The following is a 15,696-nucleotide window of genomic DNA, read 5'->3' as shown; positions in this document are numbered from 1 at the left end:
CAGCCCTTATCCTCCTCTAAGCCATATCTTAGGTAAGGCCATTCCTATCCTGCCTCTTTGGAGTAGCAGAAAGAAGATTCCTAACAAATAGGCCATCTATGGGCTTAATTCTGTGCAGTGGGCATATGGGAACTGAGGCAGAGTGCAGTGTTTCTGGGTTAATGGTGAAGAGAGCTGACACTTGGAAGCAATTCTCCTCCCAAAGATTTTTTCGGGGGTGCAGATAATGATGAGCAGACAAAGGCCCCTACACAAACTGAGGTCTTGTAAGTGGGTTAGGACCACGAAACCCAGCAGCATGCAGTCTGTTCTCTCAGTGGATATATTTGTAGAGAAGACTGAACTGTGCGCCTTTTCACGGTAGTGCCTGGCACCTCCAGACTCTCCCTTTCTTTCTGTCCTAACTGCACAGGACAGTACAGAGGTCTGGAAAGAAGCAGCTGCCTTAAACGCATTTTCCAACAAAACTACCTTTATTTGCTAAGACAGACATACCCTCACATGAAAAGACCCCATCCCACCCAAAAAGCATTACCCCATCCCTTCCTACCCTCCCTCTTCTGTTCCCACCCTAAAACCCAGGTGGATTAGCATGTGTTAGGCGAGAGCACTGTTTCAGGCTGCCAGATGTTGCCACAGTGAAAAGACAACAGATTGAGTTGAAGCACACCAGAGACCATGTACCAACTCTATTGGCATCAGTGCCTCTTTTTACTATTGTTGGTGCCAAATACGTCACACCTCCTCCTCTTAGGTTGTGAAGAGGGAATCACCCCAAGAGCCAAGTCCTGACCCTTGGATACCCCTTGTCCATGGGGTGTCTTGTCCACACCCAACGAGAATCCTAGGACATCTCGCTTTCTTGATTTGGCAGCTGGAGGTGAATCCAAGCTGAGTCCTCTGCGGAGCAGGTTCCCGTCAGGAACCGGGCTCAGTGCTAACCCCCTGGGCAGCAGAGGATGTTGTGAGTTAAGCAGGTATGCCAGGCTTGGGAGGTCTTCGTCTTCCTCACTGCTCCCTTGGGGCCCACCATCAGCAGAAGGTTGTCCAGAATGCACTGTACTTCTCTGCCCAAGGCTCTGAGAGTGGTTTCCATGGAACTGGGGAGGAGCGCTGGACACGGTGTCTTCTAGTGAGGGAGATCCATGACTCCCTGATAAGACAATGTCCTCAGGACCTATTGGGTCTGCATCCAAGTCTCCACCTGAAATGTGCTGTGGGATACACACAGACTGAGGCTCTTCATGCCACACAGCTGGGCATCAACCTAGTCTGCACCATTACTACCTCCCTCCATTCCATTCTCACACCTTCCTCTTGTCTAAAACTTATATGCCCTCAGGTGCAGCCACACTCAAAAGCCAGACTCCTGGGCAGGGTAAGGTAAAACAAAAATCACATATGCCTCATATGCAAGGTCCTCCTTCTCCTTGTCCACCTGCTATCCTTTTCTGTCCTTTGTACCTGGAATCTCTCCATCTTTACAAGCTCAGTGTTTCCCAATGCCCTGGTCTACCTGAAGTCACTCCCTGACATGACTCTGTGGTGGCCTCCCATACTGTGGCCACCAAGTGTGCCTCTGCCCTTAGTCCAATTGGTGTTCTCCCTTCCCTCACTTGTTTCCCTATTGTCTCCTCTTAAGCTCACCACCAGATGTCTCCCCTTCCATGGCTAATTGAGATACTTTCCTCTACCTGTTTTCTACCTAGTGTCCTCTATAACTAGTGTACTTTTTCTTCCTCTTACTCCTGACCTACCTGGTGACACTCCATCCCATGCTTACCTGCACAGGATTTAGTCCTTCTTCCTGCTCCAGAAACTCAGTTAGGGCCATGAGATCTAGTTCAGGGTCTGGGGAAAGCAAGGCTTCTAGGAATTTGGGGTGAATGATTTCCTCTACCTGGGAACAGAAGGAAGAGGGTGTCAGTATGAGTGGCAGCATGCAATACCTAAAGCCATTAGGAACTTCATTAGAAGCATAAAGCAATGGCATATGCAATGTGGGTGACATCATGGATTTACGAAAACATCACGACCCTCTGAAACAGACACACACACACATATGCACGCACATGCACACACACACGCACACACACGCACACACACATAAATATTCATCTCAGCTGCCCCGTAATCAGCCCCAAATGTAATGATCTGGAATGCTTGTCCCAGAATCTGGCTGCCACTAGTGCCCTCCATTCAGCTCACATTCATGACAAAGTCCTTGTTGGAACACAGTTCATCAATGTAGCTCAGGAGATCTGGATCTGCAAATGTCCCCTCGTCTTCCTGCTTCTGCTCCATTCCTTCCTCTTCCGAGTTACCGTCAGACTCTCCAATGGTCAACGGCTGAGTTTCCAGCCAGTCCATGATATCCATATACTCCTTCACAACTTCAGGTGGGATGTCATCGGACGCCTTGTTATGCTGCTGCCCCTGGTATGTGGGTGCTGGTGGAGGAGCAGGCTGAGCCTTTGGGCTGGTCTTTCTGGTGGTACACTCTAATCATGGGAGAGGAGGAGGATACATGCATGCGGACTCTAGGTTGGCCCAGCTATGCTTGAAAGGGCAGTGTTTCATGAGCTACCTGAACCCAAGATCTGACACGAGCTATTTCCATGCCCAATACAAGACCAAGGGCACCAGGTTCCTCAGGCTCTATGGGATTTTTGGCTCACAAGAGCCAATGGGTAGCCCTGAAAGCATACTCCATAGGAAGTACAGTCGCCTTTAGCCACTTGGACTCTGACTTCAGATCCTGGGAGAATAAGGGTATCACTACCTGGCTGCTTTGAAACCTCAGGTGCTGGAGGTCTCTGAGGATCCAGGCTCAGTGATCCTGGAGGAGGCTGGGAGTGCAAGCCCATCATCAGTTGTAGTTTGGGATTCTCCATTTCCTCGGCAGCCTCAAATTCCATGAACCTGGGGCACAAGGAATCAATGACTGAGTTGAGAGAGAGGAGATGCCTGACCCAGGAGATTGCAGATTACATGGGAGAACCACAGTTCTGGAGACACCCTCTATCTCCCAATGCCTGCAGGGATTCAAGTTAGGCCAATTTTACTTAGCCATATCCTTGAGTGACACCACTTCAGACCTATCCTGTCCCTACTGATCATCATATGATGATGTGACGGCAAGAGCGGGTCAGGGGTTGCAGTGATTGTAGACATCATCTGGGGTCTTGTACCAGATCCCGAGATCCTGAGTTTGAGACTAGAATGAGTGCAATGATGAACTGGAAGTCAAAGGCCCAGGGGAGATCAAGATAAAGCATAAGCTAAACAGAGAGGATTTGGTTGCTTCCCTCTGAAGACATATTTGCTTGTTTAACTGACTTTTGTTTAAGAGATTGTTTGTTTGTGTCAACGGACTTACATGGGGAACAAAACAGTAAGGACTGAGGTATGTGCTTGAGATATGAGAGGATGGCCACCCTTGAGCACTCTCACTCCACTCTTACCCTCTTCTGGGACATCAGGTTACAGCTGAGAAGTTTCAGGCACAAGGGTGTCCCCAACCTATCAAGCTCCACAGATTGTGGGCCGGGTGTGCAACTCAAGACTCATGGAACATCCCTTTGCAAAACTCAAACTGTTGGATGGGAACGCATGGATGGATGCTTACCGCTCCACAACCTGTTCCTCACTCTCACACCCAGGTCATTCCGTAGACCAGTGAGGCTGGGGTTATGGGAGTGCCAGAGAATGCATTGCCAGCAATCCAGGTAGAGTCGGGAGCAACCTCCTGGCTAGCAAGGGTTTGAGAAGTAGGGCCCTAGTCAATAATTCTCTTGGCACTGTTTTGGTGACAAGCTCCTCTAGACCCAGCTGTGCAATCCTCTCTCTCCCACCATCCAGCCCAGGCTTGGATTCCTGACTCACTTTCCTGCCATCTCTTCATAGTCCATCCGGTCGAAATTGCTTATGGATTCCCACTCCTTCAAGCCTCTCCATAGTCCCTCCTCCATTGACATGGTGGGCGTCCGCCGGGCCAGGGACCTAAGCACTGGGCTGTAATTGCTCAGGATCAGTCATGGTACACAAGCCACTGTCCATTCCCAAGTGACATAGTCTAGTATGTGTCTTTGTCCTCCTCACCCCTGCCTACTTTCATGATCTCGTCCCAAGTTTGTATCATACTGCCAGGACACAGTCTCATGCCTAAATCATTAAAACCCACAGCTGCTGTGTAACCTATGAGTTCACCATAGTTGTGTATTACAAATTGATGAATTTGTCTCTCAGAAACCACATATTTAAGTCCTTATTCCCAATGTGAGGGTATTTGTTGATGGAGCCTTTGGTGGGAGCTAGAGTTCAATGAGGTCATTGAACTGGGTCTCCCAGGATAGATTAGTACCTTTGCACAAAGAGGAAGACAACCCATGCTCTCTCAGTCATATGAAGATTCAATCTAGGCATCTATGGGGTAGAACCCTGAACAGACAGGGAATCTGACAGCATCTTGATCCTGGTACTACCAGTGTCCAGGACTGTGAGTAAGGAATGTCTGTTGTTTCCAGTCACCAGCCTGCAATAGTCTGTATGGTGGATGTGCTTACTGACACCCTGCAAAGGATGACCTGAGGCCTAAATCTAAATGTGTGGCCTCTACTGCACCAGAATTCCTCTGTGACATTTGTCCTCTGTATCAGTATGACAATTATCAACAAATGAAGAACCATTGCACTCACACACATGATGATCCAGCAACATAAAGCACTGTAATCATGTCATGGTTACTGAGTGGTATTTCTGATATGTTACTGTCTTGAAGGATGCCACCAAACTCTGTGCATGTCATATTATTCCCTTCTAGGAGCTCCAGGAGAAGCTCCCAGCCATCTGAGGAGAACACTCACATCAGAAAGCAGGAAAGCGCTTCCACTTCACGAACGTGGGGAAGGTTCCTCCGGACCAGGGTCTTGAATTTCTGCCAGCGCCTGAAGTTGTTGTAAACACTGTCCTGTGATGACATGTCCTCCTCAGGCGTGGCCTTGTCCTTGGATGTTGCCAGGCCTCCCTCCACGCATGACCTGTGTGATTGTGGTCCTGCATTCACAGGCCACATGATGGGGGCCTGGTGGACAAGTGGTGGTGGCGGTAGTGGCGGAAGACCCAGGAACCAGTTCCCCTCAGCAGCCTGGCTCTCAATTGTTGTTGGGGTAACAGCAACCTGGTTCACGCTGGGTGATACCAGCACAAGGGAACCAGGTTGCTGTGTGCCCCCTAAGTGCAGCCCTGGGGGCCTCCAGTTGACAGGGGCCTGAGAGACACTGTTAGTATTGTGTGGGGGCTGTGCCGTCCCAACCGGCACAATGCGGTGGGATGGCACAGCCCCTGAGAGGCCACAACCCCCATTGCCTGCCAGCAAAGGTGGCTGGTGGGAAGCAGGCATCAGCAGCAGAGGACTCCACTGATGGAGTACTGGAGTCACGATGGGGGGCAGGGTTTGCTGCCACATTGGCGGGTGTGCTGGGCCAGTGGCAAATTGGGGAGAGTTCAGGACTGCTCCTGTAGTTATGGGGAAGCTAGGGCTGGGGATCATGACCGGTGCCAGCACTGAAGATGCTGTGGAGAAAAAGAAAGTGGTGCATTAAGGAGGGAGATGGTACCAGAGGAAGGCTCTCAATTCCTGGGTGTCACTGAGAGTCATGGAAGGATTCTCATCAGGCCATGTTTGTGTGACAGGAACCTTCAGGAGTTTGCACAATTTCCTGCTCTCTCTCTCTGCTTGATAATTTTTCCATTAGAGCATTTTCCCACCTTTACAAGATTCCCTGACACCTCTCTGCTGAGAGCAACCAATCATCTTTCCTGGAAGTTTAGAAACCCCTGGGTGAGCATCTCGCTAGAAAACCCTTTTCTCTGCAAGTCATCTCCCAAGGCTGCAGTTACTTTGACCACTTTGGTAGCACCTTCCCCCTTAGCACACTCATTAAGGGGCTGGAAACCCATTCCAGTGACAGTTTCTATCTCCCCAAGTTCCCCCATGTAGGTTCCAAATTCATTCTAACCCAATCACCTCCTCAGTCTTCCTTTTCCCCATGCTCCTTATGAAAACTCCCTCTAAGATTTAGGCTAGTGGCATCCAATCCCTCAGTACCAACTCACAAGCAAGTTTCATGACCCTGAAGAAATGACACAGCACTGAAGCATTTCCCTCAAACTCTCCTAGGACACCACCATCACACCATCCCTCCACTGCTAATAAACCATGTTGATGTGCGCTGTCTCTCTTCTAGAAGGAATTGATCCAGGGGCTCCCACCCTTTTCTTGACCAGTATATTTACAGGACGTGTTTTTAGGTCCCTCTCAACTGCTCCCCTTATTCTGCCACAGGATTCCCTAGCTTCAATAGGTGAGGTGATGGGGGGAAGACTAGGACTATCTACCGCATTTTCTTCAGCTCCATCATTTATCCCCAGGGGTGAGGCAATTTAAATTTGAGATGAATTAAAGGGAGACAGAGAGAGACCATGTTCTTGACCTGCAGGCTTACCTGCACTTGAAGGCATCGCCATAGGTTTGGACACTAGCCAAGACAGTCTGGCAGCCTCCATAGTGCGACAGACCAAACTGTCTCGAGGAGCTGCTAAGGGTCCAAGTCAACTGGGAAAATTTAAAAGTAAACAGGGTGGAATGAGGTCAAGACATTCTGCAGTGTGGGGGAAGGGCAGACCATCAGGGATAGGATAGGTAGCAACATTCCATAAAGGGCCAGTGGACAAAACCCTCAGATTCCCTTCAAATAATAGATTAGCAAGATTATTGGTGTTTCTGTAGGCATTTTTAAAGGTTTTCCTGAGATCATAGCACCACCAAAGTGGTATGAACTGATGTCCCCTTTCTGTAGTTCACTTTCAGCCAACCTGTTTTTTTTTCTCCCCAAATTGCATTCCTCTTCAGAGGCAGGCTCCTTAGCAATTTCACCAATGGTCGCACTTTCTGAACAAAACTCCACACATAATTTCAGGGAAACACTGGAACTGATGGCAAGAGGAGGATGGGTTTGATAATGACATGGTCTTATGAGATCCAGTGTATTTGCTTGCTGTGTGCACATCATTCTTCAGATAGCAGTCCTCATGTCTCTTAAGATGGTGCAGTTCTGTTAAAAAAAAAAGACGGTGCATTTCTGAAATGCATTCTCTACCACCATCACTTAATGATGACCCTTTGTTGGAAAGACCTTGATCATGTAGGAACCACAAATGACCTACAGGACCCAAAAAGCACTCACTTCTTTTTGGTTCTGAGAGTTTTTATTTGCAGTACAGAGACACAAGTGTGTTTGACGTTTCTCTCACAAAACACAGTCATCAGTTCCTGTGTTTCAAAATGATAGGAACTAGAACTCATATTTTGTGTTGCCACAAAACTGCCTGGCCAGAAAATTGTTCAAAGAGATGTGGAGTGACTGTCTAGAGGATGGCAACAAAATCTTCTGTGTGACAAATTTCTCTATGTGAGAGAGGATCAAATTGTTCCCATATTATTTGGGAAGTGGGTAAAAATTGGCCAAGGTGGTCAAGTTGATTAAAAGTATAACAAAAATTTGCAAAGCAAACATTTCTGAATCAACATTTACTGGGAGATCTCTATGTGTCAAACAAAGGGAAAGAGTAGGACAGTATCTAGGAATAGAATCAGACAAACCTGGTGTTAAGAGAGGTTTCCAGCTCTGAAATTCTGTGCCAGGAGTGTTCTTCAATGGAATTTTGCAGACACACAGGGTTTGATCGACATGAAAAACGGTGGGACAAATGCATCCAGAGCACTCTCCTAAGATGAGTCGACACTGCTTTAGGGTGGACTGTGTAAGTCTGTCAGGTAGGATGGTGTCTAATTGTACGGTGGCATGGTACTGATGTTGCAAATCCTGAGTGATCAAGTCCAACATGCTGGGTTTAAGGAGGGAGTGTCGCAAAGATACCACCAGGAGGCATTACATGGGGAATGTCTAAGAGTAGCTGAGACCCCCTATTTCCTTCACTTTGAAAGGGCGCGCGGGACCCAACTAGTCCTAACTGCGCATGCGTGTGTGTTAGGGATGGGCGGGGGCGGCTCTCGCTCGCACGCCATCGCGTGGCCGTGGCAATCTCCACTGCCCTTCAACTGTCGCCAGCATCCGTTGCTGATGCGGTGATGGAGACCCACAGGCACGAGCACAGAGGACCTCGTCCAAACCGTCCTGCATCCCATGGTGGACTCCAAAATCCGTTAGAACTATGGAAGAAAATGTGACGCTTCACGGATATGTAGGACCTGGCAGCCTCCTCACGGGTGAGACGTTTTGCTTTCTGCTTTCCGAAGCATACCGCACTTTGTCTGTTTTGAAGTGTTCTCCTTTCCTTGCTGGGGCTTGGGGTGACTGCAACTCTGGGAAGCTCACATCAGCTCGGTGTTCTCCTGGTGAGGTAGTCTAATGCATTTCATTTTCTCTCTTCCGTTGGGTGGATGATCAAAGATAGAGTTAGAATGTTGAAGATTTCCTCAGCAGCCCTCAATGCCTTCAGCCTCCCTGGGATGCACCCAAGATTTTTCTTGGTCTGGCTCATTATGCTGATCTATTTCTTCCCAGGAACCCTCAGTACCGCACGAGGCAGGCTTGGCTTGTGCAGGATGATGAAGAGACAGCACTCCCACTAGGTAATTAGCTTCTTATGCTTTCGATCTTTGCCTCCCAAAGTTCATGTGTTAAAGACTTAGATCCCAGCCAAAGACCTTATTTGGTACTGGCCACCTTTTCAGAGGGGTGAGCCTAGTGCAATGAAAATAAGATATTTAGATATCTTATTATTGATCAGTGCAATAAATAATAAGTTATTCACATCAGATATGTAACTTTCAGGATGGATTGGCACCCCAGCCGTACTCTCTGTGTCTCTGCTTCATGGCCACCATGAAGTGAGCTGTATTTCTCACCATGTGGACTGCACTATGATGGACTGCCCCTCCACAGGCTTGAATGCATCATCACATCAGGCTGCCATGCATCAGGGCCAAGTGACTACGGAATGAAATCTTTGAAGCTCTGATTTAAAATAAATTCTTTTTATCCATTAATGATGTATATTTCGATTATTTTTTCATCATGACAATAGCTGGATAACTGAAAACTGGTAAACAGAGTGTAATTCTTGCTGTGGCTATATCTGACTGTGTATTTCAGAAGCCTGGGTGACTGACTTGCTTGAGCATTGTGCACGTTTGTTGCAGCAGACTAGATGAAGCCTTCAGTGCTGGAAGCAGAGGTTAATGGGTGAGTAGAGTGGAATCTCTGAGGAGGAGAATGCTGACATGAATGCACTCACAAGGTTTCAATTAGGATCAAGGACTCTACTAGGAATTGGACTAGAGGCTACTCATTTGCATTCTGGCACAAAACTTGTTTACACTTTGTCCATTCACCAAGTGTTTGTGTGACAATACATTTCAATGTGGCAGACTAATTAATCTGTTGAAGCAATTTCATTTAGTGTCTGAAAAGTGTGATGCTGGTTCCCTTCAGCCAAATTTATAGTGATATTTGCACACTAATGGCACAGCACTAATATTTTCAAACGTAGCCAAGGAGTAGTGATGTGAAATTGAGGCCAAGCAGAGTGTGATAGCTGATGAGGTTAGTGTCATAAAATAAACCAGTTCCTTTGTGCTGCTTGAAAATGCTTTCAGGGCATCTTGGGAACTAACACCCCCACTTGTTAGAGTATCATAGCATGCCTTTTTGAGAAAAGAGCCTTAGGGCATGCTTGCTTGCACAGGGTCAACCAGAAAATTGTTTCCTTCTTTAGCCATCAGTAAACACAGAAGCCTTAGAGGCTATGGTCAACGTGCTCCGAACTACTTAACACGGTCCATGTCATGCTTTTGTTATTGCTTGGCATTGTCCACATACGTGCTGGTATTGCAGGCATTCCGAATGCAAGAGCTGTGGGGTCATATAGGTTTCCACTGAAATTTCAGAGGAAATCCTACAGGTGAGGCAGTCTGTGGCCCAGTCTCTGTCCCTGTAACTACCCCAAGAAGGGCCATGAGTGAAGCTGTGAGAGTGAACAAAAGTTGCCATGGAGACTCAGGAAATTAGAGATGCCAGGAAACTTGAATGCTTGATGGGGAAGCCAAGGTAGCCAGAAGATGAAAGCTATGTTCGTGAAGACCTTGTCTACCCCTCTTCCACAAAGTTTATGCTATGTCTTCTTGGAATGACATCTCAGTCTCAAGCATCCTAAAGACTGTCCTGGCTGTGGAACTAGAATCTCAGGGATGCAGTGATGTCACAGATCACTTGAGGTTTTGGACCAGATTTGGGTTTCCTAAGTCTGGAATAAAAATCCTGGAATGATGAGCTAGCAGACGCAGACCCACAGGTGGTCACAACAGACTGGAAGCTAACCTGAGAGGATTGGGTTGCTTCCCCCTTAGAGCAGGGGTTTTGTTTGTTTGGATGGCATGTGTTGGTTAGTCTGTTTTCTTTGTTGTTTTAGGGAAGGGGTTTATAGCAGCAAAAACCATAAGGAGAGAAGAATGTTCATGTGGTGACTGAGAAGCTCTCCTGTGCTGACAGTGGGTTGTCCATTCTCGTCCTCTTCCGAGTCATTCAGTACAACTGTGCCAGTTTCATGATCAGGAGTGTCCCCACTCTGTCATGTGCCTAACTTCCAGGCAGGTGGACACCAAAAAACTGGTGTAGAACTCCCACCCTGGTCTTCACCCTCAAAGTAGGGTTGGACCTATGATCAGTGAAGCTGGGCTTTCTGGAAGAGCTAGACAGAGGACTTCCAGCACAGCAGGTAGAATAAATATCCTCCTGCAAATAGTATTGTGAGTTCAGCTTTGAATGACTTTGTTTCCCACAATTCACATGTAGAAATCCTGACCTTCAAAGAGAGGGTATTCGGTGATGGAGATATTTGCATGGAATCTAGGATTAGATGAGTTCATAGAGCTAAGCCTCCCACATGCAATAGTGCCCTCGCAGGAACAGGACTGGCAGTCAACGTTCTCTTAGCTATGTGAACACCAAGGAGAGGTTGCTTATCAGAAGAGGACACAACATATGGAATCTGTTGGCATATTGATCTGGGATTTCCAGGCTCTAGAATCGTGGGAAGGGAATGTTTTTGGTTTCCACCCATAAGTCTAAAACCATAGGCATGCTGGCCGAGCTGACTGACACAATACCCAGGATGGCCTGTGTCCTAAATCCACATTTGGGCTCATAGTAAATGTGGAACCCACTGTGATCCTTCATCTACTGTACGAGTGTGATGATTATTCAAGAATGAAGATTCACTGCACTCACGTGGGCATGATGATCCAGGGGGATGTGACAGTTCTATTTCCGAGTATGTGGCTCTCCTGCCTGATGCCATCAGCGTCAGGGTAGTTCCTTGTGCATGTCTCATTGTTCCCTTATAGGAGCACCAGGAGAAGGTTCCAGCTGCCTGGGGAGGATACTCACATGAGGAAAGAGCTCCCCTGTCCAGAACTGCGGTAAGTCTCCTCCAGATCAGGGTCTTGAAGCACAGCCAGTACCAGAAATTTTCATGCGCACTGTTTTGCAGAATTTGTCTTGATGTGCAGCAATGTCCTGGAAGTTTCCAAGCTGCCATCAATGCAAAGCATGAGTGGCTGTGGTACTGTATTCACTGGCAACCGGATGGGAGCCAACTGGGCATTTGGGGTAGTGGGAGATGGCCCAGGAACTAGTTTCCCTCACCAAGCTGGTTACCACCACTGGCTGGACTGGTCATAGCGGTGTTCATGGCAGGTGATGCCAAGAGTAGGGGAGCAGGGTGCTGCACGTGTCCAAAGATCACCTCTGTTGCACTCCACCTGAGGTGATGTCAGGGATAAGAAGGTTCTGATTATGTGCAAGCTTCTCTCTTTCCTGCTCCTACTTTCACAAGGATGTTGAAAAGCAGAGCCCTGATCTGGCCATGACCACCATGTCCTCACAGCAAAGATGGCCTGTGGAAAGAAGACAGAACCAGACAGTCTCCCTAAACAAGCAATGGAATCACAAGGGTTGGCTGGACCTATGGAGACTTGGAGTCTGCAGTGGTCAGGATCATGTACAGTGCCTCACTGTAGATGCTGTGAAGACAAAAAAGGGGCTACATCAAAGAGGAAAAAGGCACAGGAGTGAGGGAGTGATGGAGCAAGGCTCTCTAGACCTTGGAATCATTGGGGAGTCAGGGGTGGATCATATCTGGCTATGGTGGTGGGGCAGAGAAATTGTGCAGTTTGCAAACATCTCCAATGAATTTTGTGCTCTCTCCCTCAGCTTGATAATTATTCCAGAAGAGAAATTGGTTCCAGTTTCTCCAGATTTCCTGGACTCTCTGTGGTAAGAGCAACACCTCAACTTTCCCTAACTCTGAGAAGAACCCTTAGACATCCCTTTCAGACAACTCATCTCTCTGCTAGGCATCTCCCTAAACATGTTCAGGTTTCCTCTGTTTGGAAACACCTTCACATTTAGCATACTCACGAGTGGACTTGGGACACTGACAAGCAGCAGTTTGTTACTCCTTATGGCCATGGTGACAGTACCAGATGTGTTATTGTCCTATTACTTCCTAGGTCTTTTTTGCTTTGTACCATTTCTAAGTCTCTCTTTTTCACCTTAGCTTATCACAAGAAAACCAAAGCCCCCAAAGAAATCTCTCTAAGCCAGCTCCACACGGATTCTGGCTCTGACACCACAATGCATTCAACTCATCCTGCCTGCCCATGTCCTAGCACACCCATAGAAATCAGTAACCAGGGACCAGTTCTGGACCTCACAGAGGTACAGGAAGTTGTTCCCCAACAACAGGTGTGGTAGAAATATTGGAATCACATAAGAACCTGTCCACCTGTAGAAGACTAGAAATGTCAGGTAATTGAAAGTGGTATGAATCTCAGGGAAGATTTGCAGAGGTTATCCGAGATACTGGTCATGTCATGATTGGATGAGGGAACTGGATCTGATCTTTGCCCTTTCTTTTGAGCTCCCAGTAATAAAAAGAAGTGAGCCCCTAAAATCCATGCGTGAGGCAGTTGTTAAGCAAAAATAATTGGAGGTGAGTCTGGATTCATTTTGCACTGTGAAATGGACACAAATATTTGTGGCTAGTAATGGAATATTATTGTTTGGATCTTCAATGTCTTCCAAATGCTCATGTTTCTTGCTGATTTAGTCTACAGCTAATGACCCTATTAGAAACCATTGGGCCCTTTATAGAGGTGAGGCTTAAGAGATAAAATTAGGTCATTGGTGTCATGACTCTAAAAGGAAATTGGAACTTTGATCCCTTTTTCTATTTCCTGGCTTCCATGAGATGAGGGGTTATCCTGTCTTATACATAGCTGTCCATCACGACGTAGTGCATTCTCTTAGAAACAGATCTATGTGAAGGAATGTACACTATCATTTGCACTTTTTTTTTCTTACATTTTCACTCACCTTCTGCTTCCAGCAGGGTCTAAAAGTCAAATAGCTTTTAATCAAATTGCTGATTGGTTTTGGATGGAGACAAACTCCAGAGGTGCTAACTTGGAAGTGTTTTAATCAGTTACAGACTACTGCAATAACCCATTTGAGAAATGAAAATAGGACATGGAGATGTAAATGGATTCAGAGATGTAAAGGAAGTAGAACGGATAAAGATTTACTGGACCTCAGGGAAAGTGAAGTCCCAATAATTTTATGTTAATGCACATAATTAGTGTTCATTACTTATGAGATGAATAAAATGAATTTTCTAATATCTAATATGGGAAACTGTATGGATTCTAGGACCCTTTCCTGCACTAGTTTTACTGGATGGGCAGTCTCTGGAAACTCTGGTCAGAAGATTTTCAGTATGAAAAGCACTCAGACAGGATATACAGACATAGTGAGGTTAGCATTAAGTTTATGAATGCTGAAGGGCAGGCAGGAGGGATGGAGAAGGAAAGATAAAAAAGACACAAGTGTTTTCTATTAAGAGGCTTTTCTAAATCCATGGGCAAGTGGTTCAAAAAAATAAGGGTGGTCTTCACAGCATGAGTTAGGGTGATGGTCAGGTTTGTTTGACAAGGTCTTGCCATACGACACGGAGCACTCTTGTGCATGCACTTATGCCAGTTCTCAGATGTTTACATTTCAAAGGTGAGGTTAGATCTTTGAATTTTCCATGGTCTCCTATTTTATTTATTTTTTAAGTTACAGTAGATTCACAATGGAAAAGGGCTCTCTGGATGATACGATTTTACAACTGAAAAGAAATTTGAAAGTAGCTGAGCCACTAGTGCGCTGTTCTGTGTATGTGGGGGGTGGGGGGTTTAGTGAGGCACAGTACGGTGAGTTTGAGGTTTGCTTAGTATTTTTAGTGCCTTCAGCATCTCTTCACGGTAGAGACCATTTTACTACTTAGAAAAACGTTAAAAGAGATTAAGTAATTTCTTCCAGTTATTTCAAAGCTGAGAAAAAATAGAAGGAATGCAGCCAACTTTCCATTTCTAAACTGGCTTTAAAGCTGACTGTTTCCAGGAGAGCAGAGGATTCCCTTTACTTTTGATTGAGGGTTTTCTCACCACTTAATTCTGTTGGGCTTTAGAGTCAACAGGTGAAATCACAGATTTTAAGGGATTTGCTAAATTAAGGCAACGTGAATAGTAATAATTTGAGAAGTGAGAAAGTTCTAATACCAAGCACAGAACTGTATTATTCCCATCAACATGACAATTAAGGCTAAAAGAGAATATTTATATCCAATATTGAATGAAATGCATGGACCCAATTGCAATGTTCAACGTACTGCTTGTTCTGGGTAGTGTAACTGATTTAAAAATGATTACTTCTTACATATGTGAAAGTGAGTGGTGAGTCTGTGATACCAGAGGTAAGGCAGCTGTAGAACTTTTGGAAGTTCAGATAAAATAATTGTGGAGAAAAAATATTTTTATTTTCCAGAGCAAAATTTCAGTATAGATGAAACCACCATACCCATGACTCTCGTGTTTCCTGTAATCCTTCATGGGGTAGAGGTGTCGGTACTGACCCTTTTTGTGGGTCATTGCGATCCCTCTCTGCTGCATGCCAGACTCACATGTTCTGAGAACTGTTTTGGCAGGCTAGGCTATGCTAGGCTATAATGTTTTGTGGGCTGGTACTATCAAACACATAGTTGTCTTTTGGAACTCTCAGGTTACGAAGGTTGTAGTGTGTCACTACATCACACATCTTCGATCACCTGCAATTATAATTACATGGAAATTGATGTGGCACCATTGAAATAAATTCTGGTTGATTCTCATTTTCATAGTGTGATTCATTGTCAGTATGTAGTTTCAAAATATTTGGTACATCAGTTTCAAAAAGTTTGGAAAAAGAACTCATTTTGGTGTTGTAACAAGGTTGTCTTCCTGGGAAAATGTCACAGATATAGAGTAAGTCTCCAGAGGTGTGCAGAAGAATCTGCTGAGTGACAAAGTTGTTCCCATACTATTTGCAGGTGGATGAAAAGTCACCAGTGAGAATTAGATCACCAAGCTAGAGAAAGCTTACAGTGTTGGAACCAGAGCAAAATGGGTGATTGTGGTGGAAGGTCTGAAGAGAACAATTTGATAAGAACACGCACAGTAACAGTTGTACTCATGAGGCTTCAAATGGAATTATAAGGACTGTATTGGGAATTGGAATACAAGCCGCTTGTGTT

The 15,696-nt window shown here is 46.0% G+C and overlaps 1 protein-coding gene and 1 long non-coding RNA gene across 2 annotated transcripts; one reads left to right on the top strand and one right to left on the bottom strand.

The window, feature by feature from the left end:
- Positions 1 to 698: 698 nt before the first annotated feature.
- On the bottom strand, positions 699 to 5,074 carry LOC141424283 (NUT family member 2G-like). Its single transcript, XM_074077852.1, has 6 exons — positions 4,866 to 5,074; positions 3,886 to 4,014; positions 2,783 to 2,922; positions 2,209 to 2,501; positions 1,784 to 1,900; positions 699 to 1,214 (listed from the first exon to the last, which is right to left on the bottom strand). The coding sequence occupies exons 1-6, from the start codon at positions 5,072 to 5,074 to the stop codon at positions 699 to 701; spliced, it is 1,404 nt and encodes a 467-aa protein (XP_073933953.1).
- Positions 5,075 to 5,372: 298 nt separating this feature from the next.
- On the top strand, positions 5,373 to 9,056 carry LOC141424095 (uncharacterized). Its single transcript, XR_012448936.1, has 3 exons — positions 5,373 to 8,290; positions 8,589 to 8,656; positions 8,859 to 9,056. It is a non-coding gene; the product is annotated as an uncharacterized lncRNA (long non-coding RNA).
- Positions 9,057 to 15,696: the final 6,640 nt, after the last annotated feature.

This window comes from Castor canadensis, chromosome 6 (genome assembly GCF_047511655.1).
Source record: "Castor canadensis chromosome 6, mCasCan1.hap1v2, whole genome shotgun sequence".
In the NCBI taxonomy this organism is placed as follows: Eukaryota; Metazoa; Chordata; class Mammalia; order Rodentia; family Castoridae; genus Castor; species Castor canadensis.
Note: the sequence above shows the minus strand (reverse complement) of the source record. Positions and strands in the feature narration are given on the sequence as shown.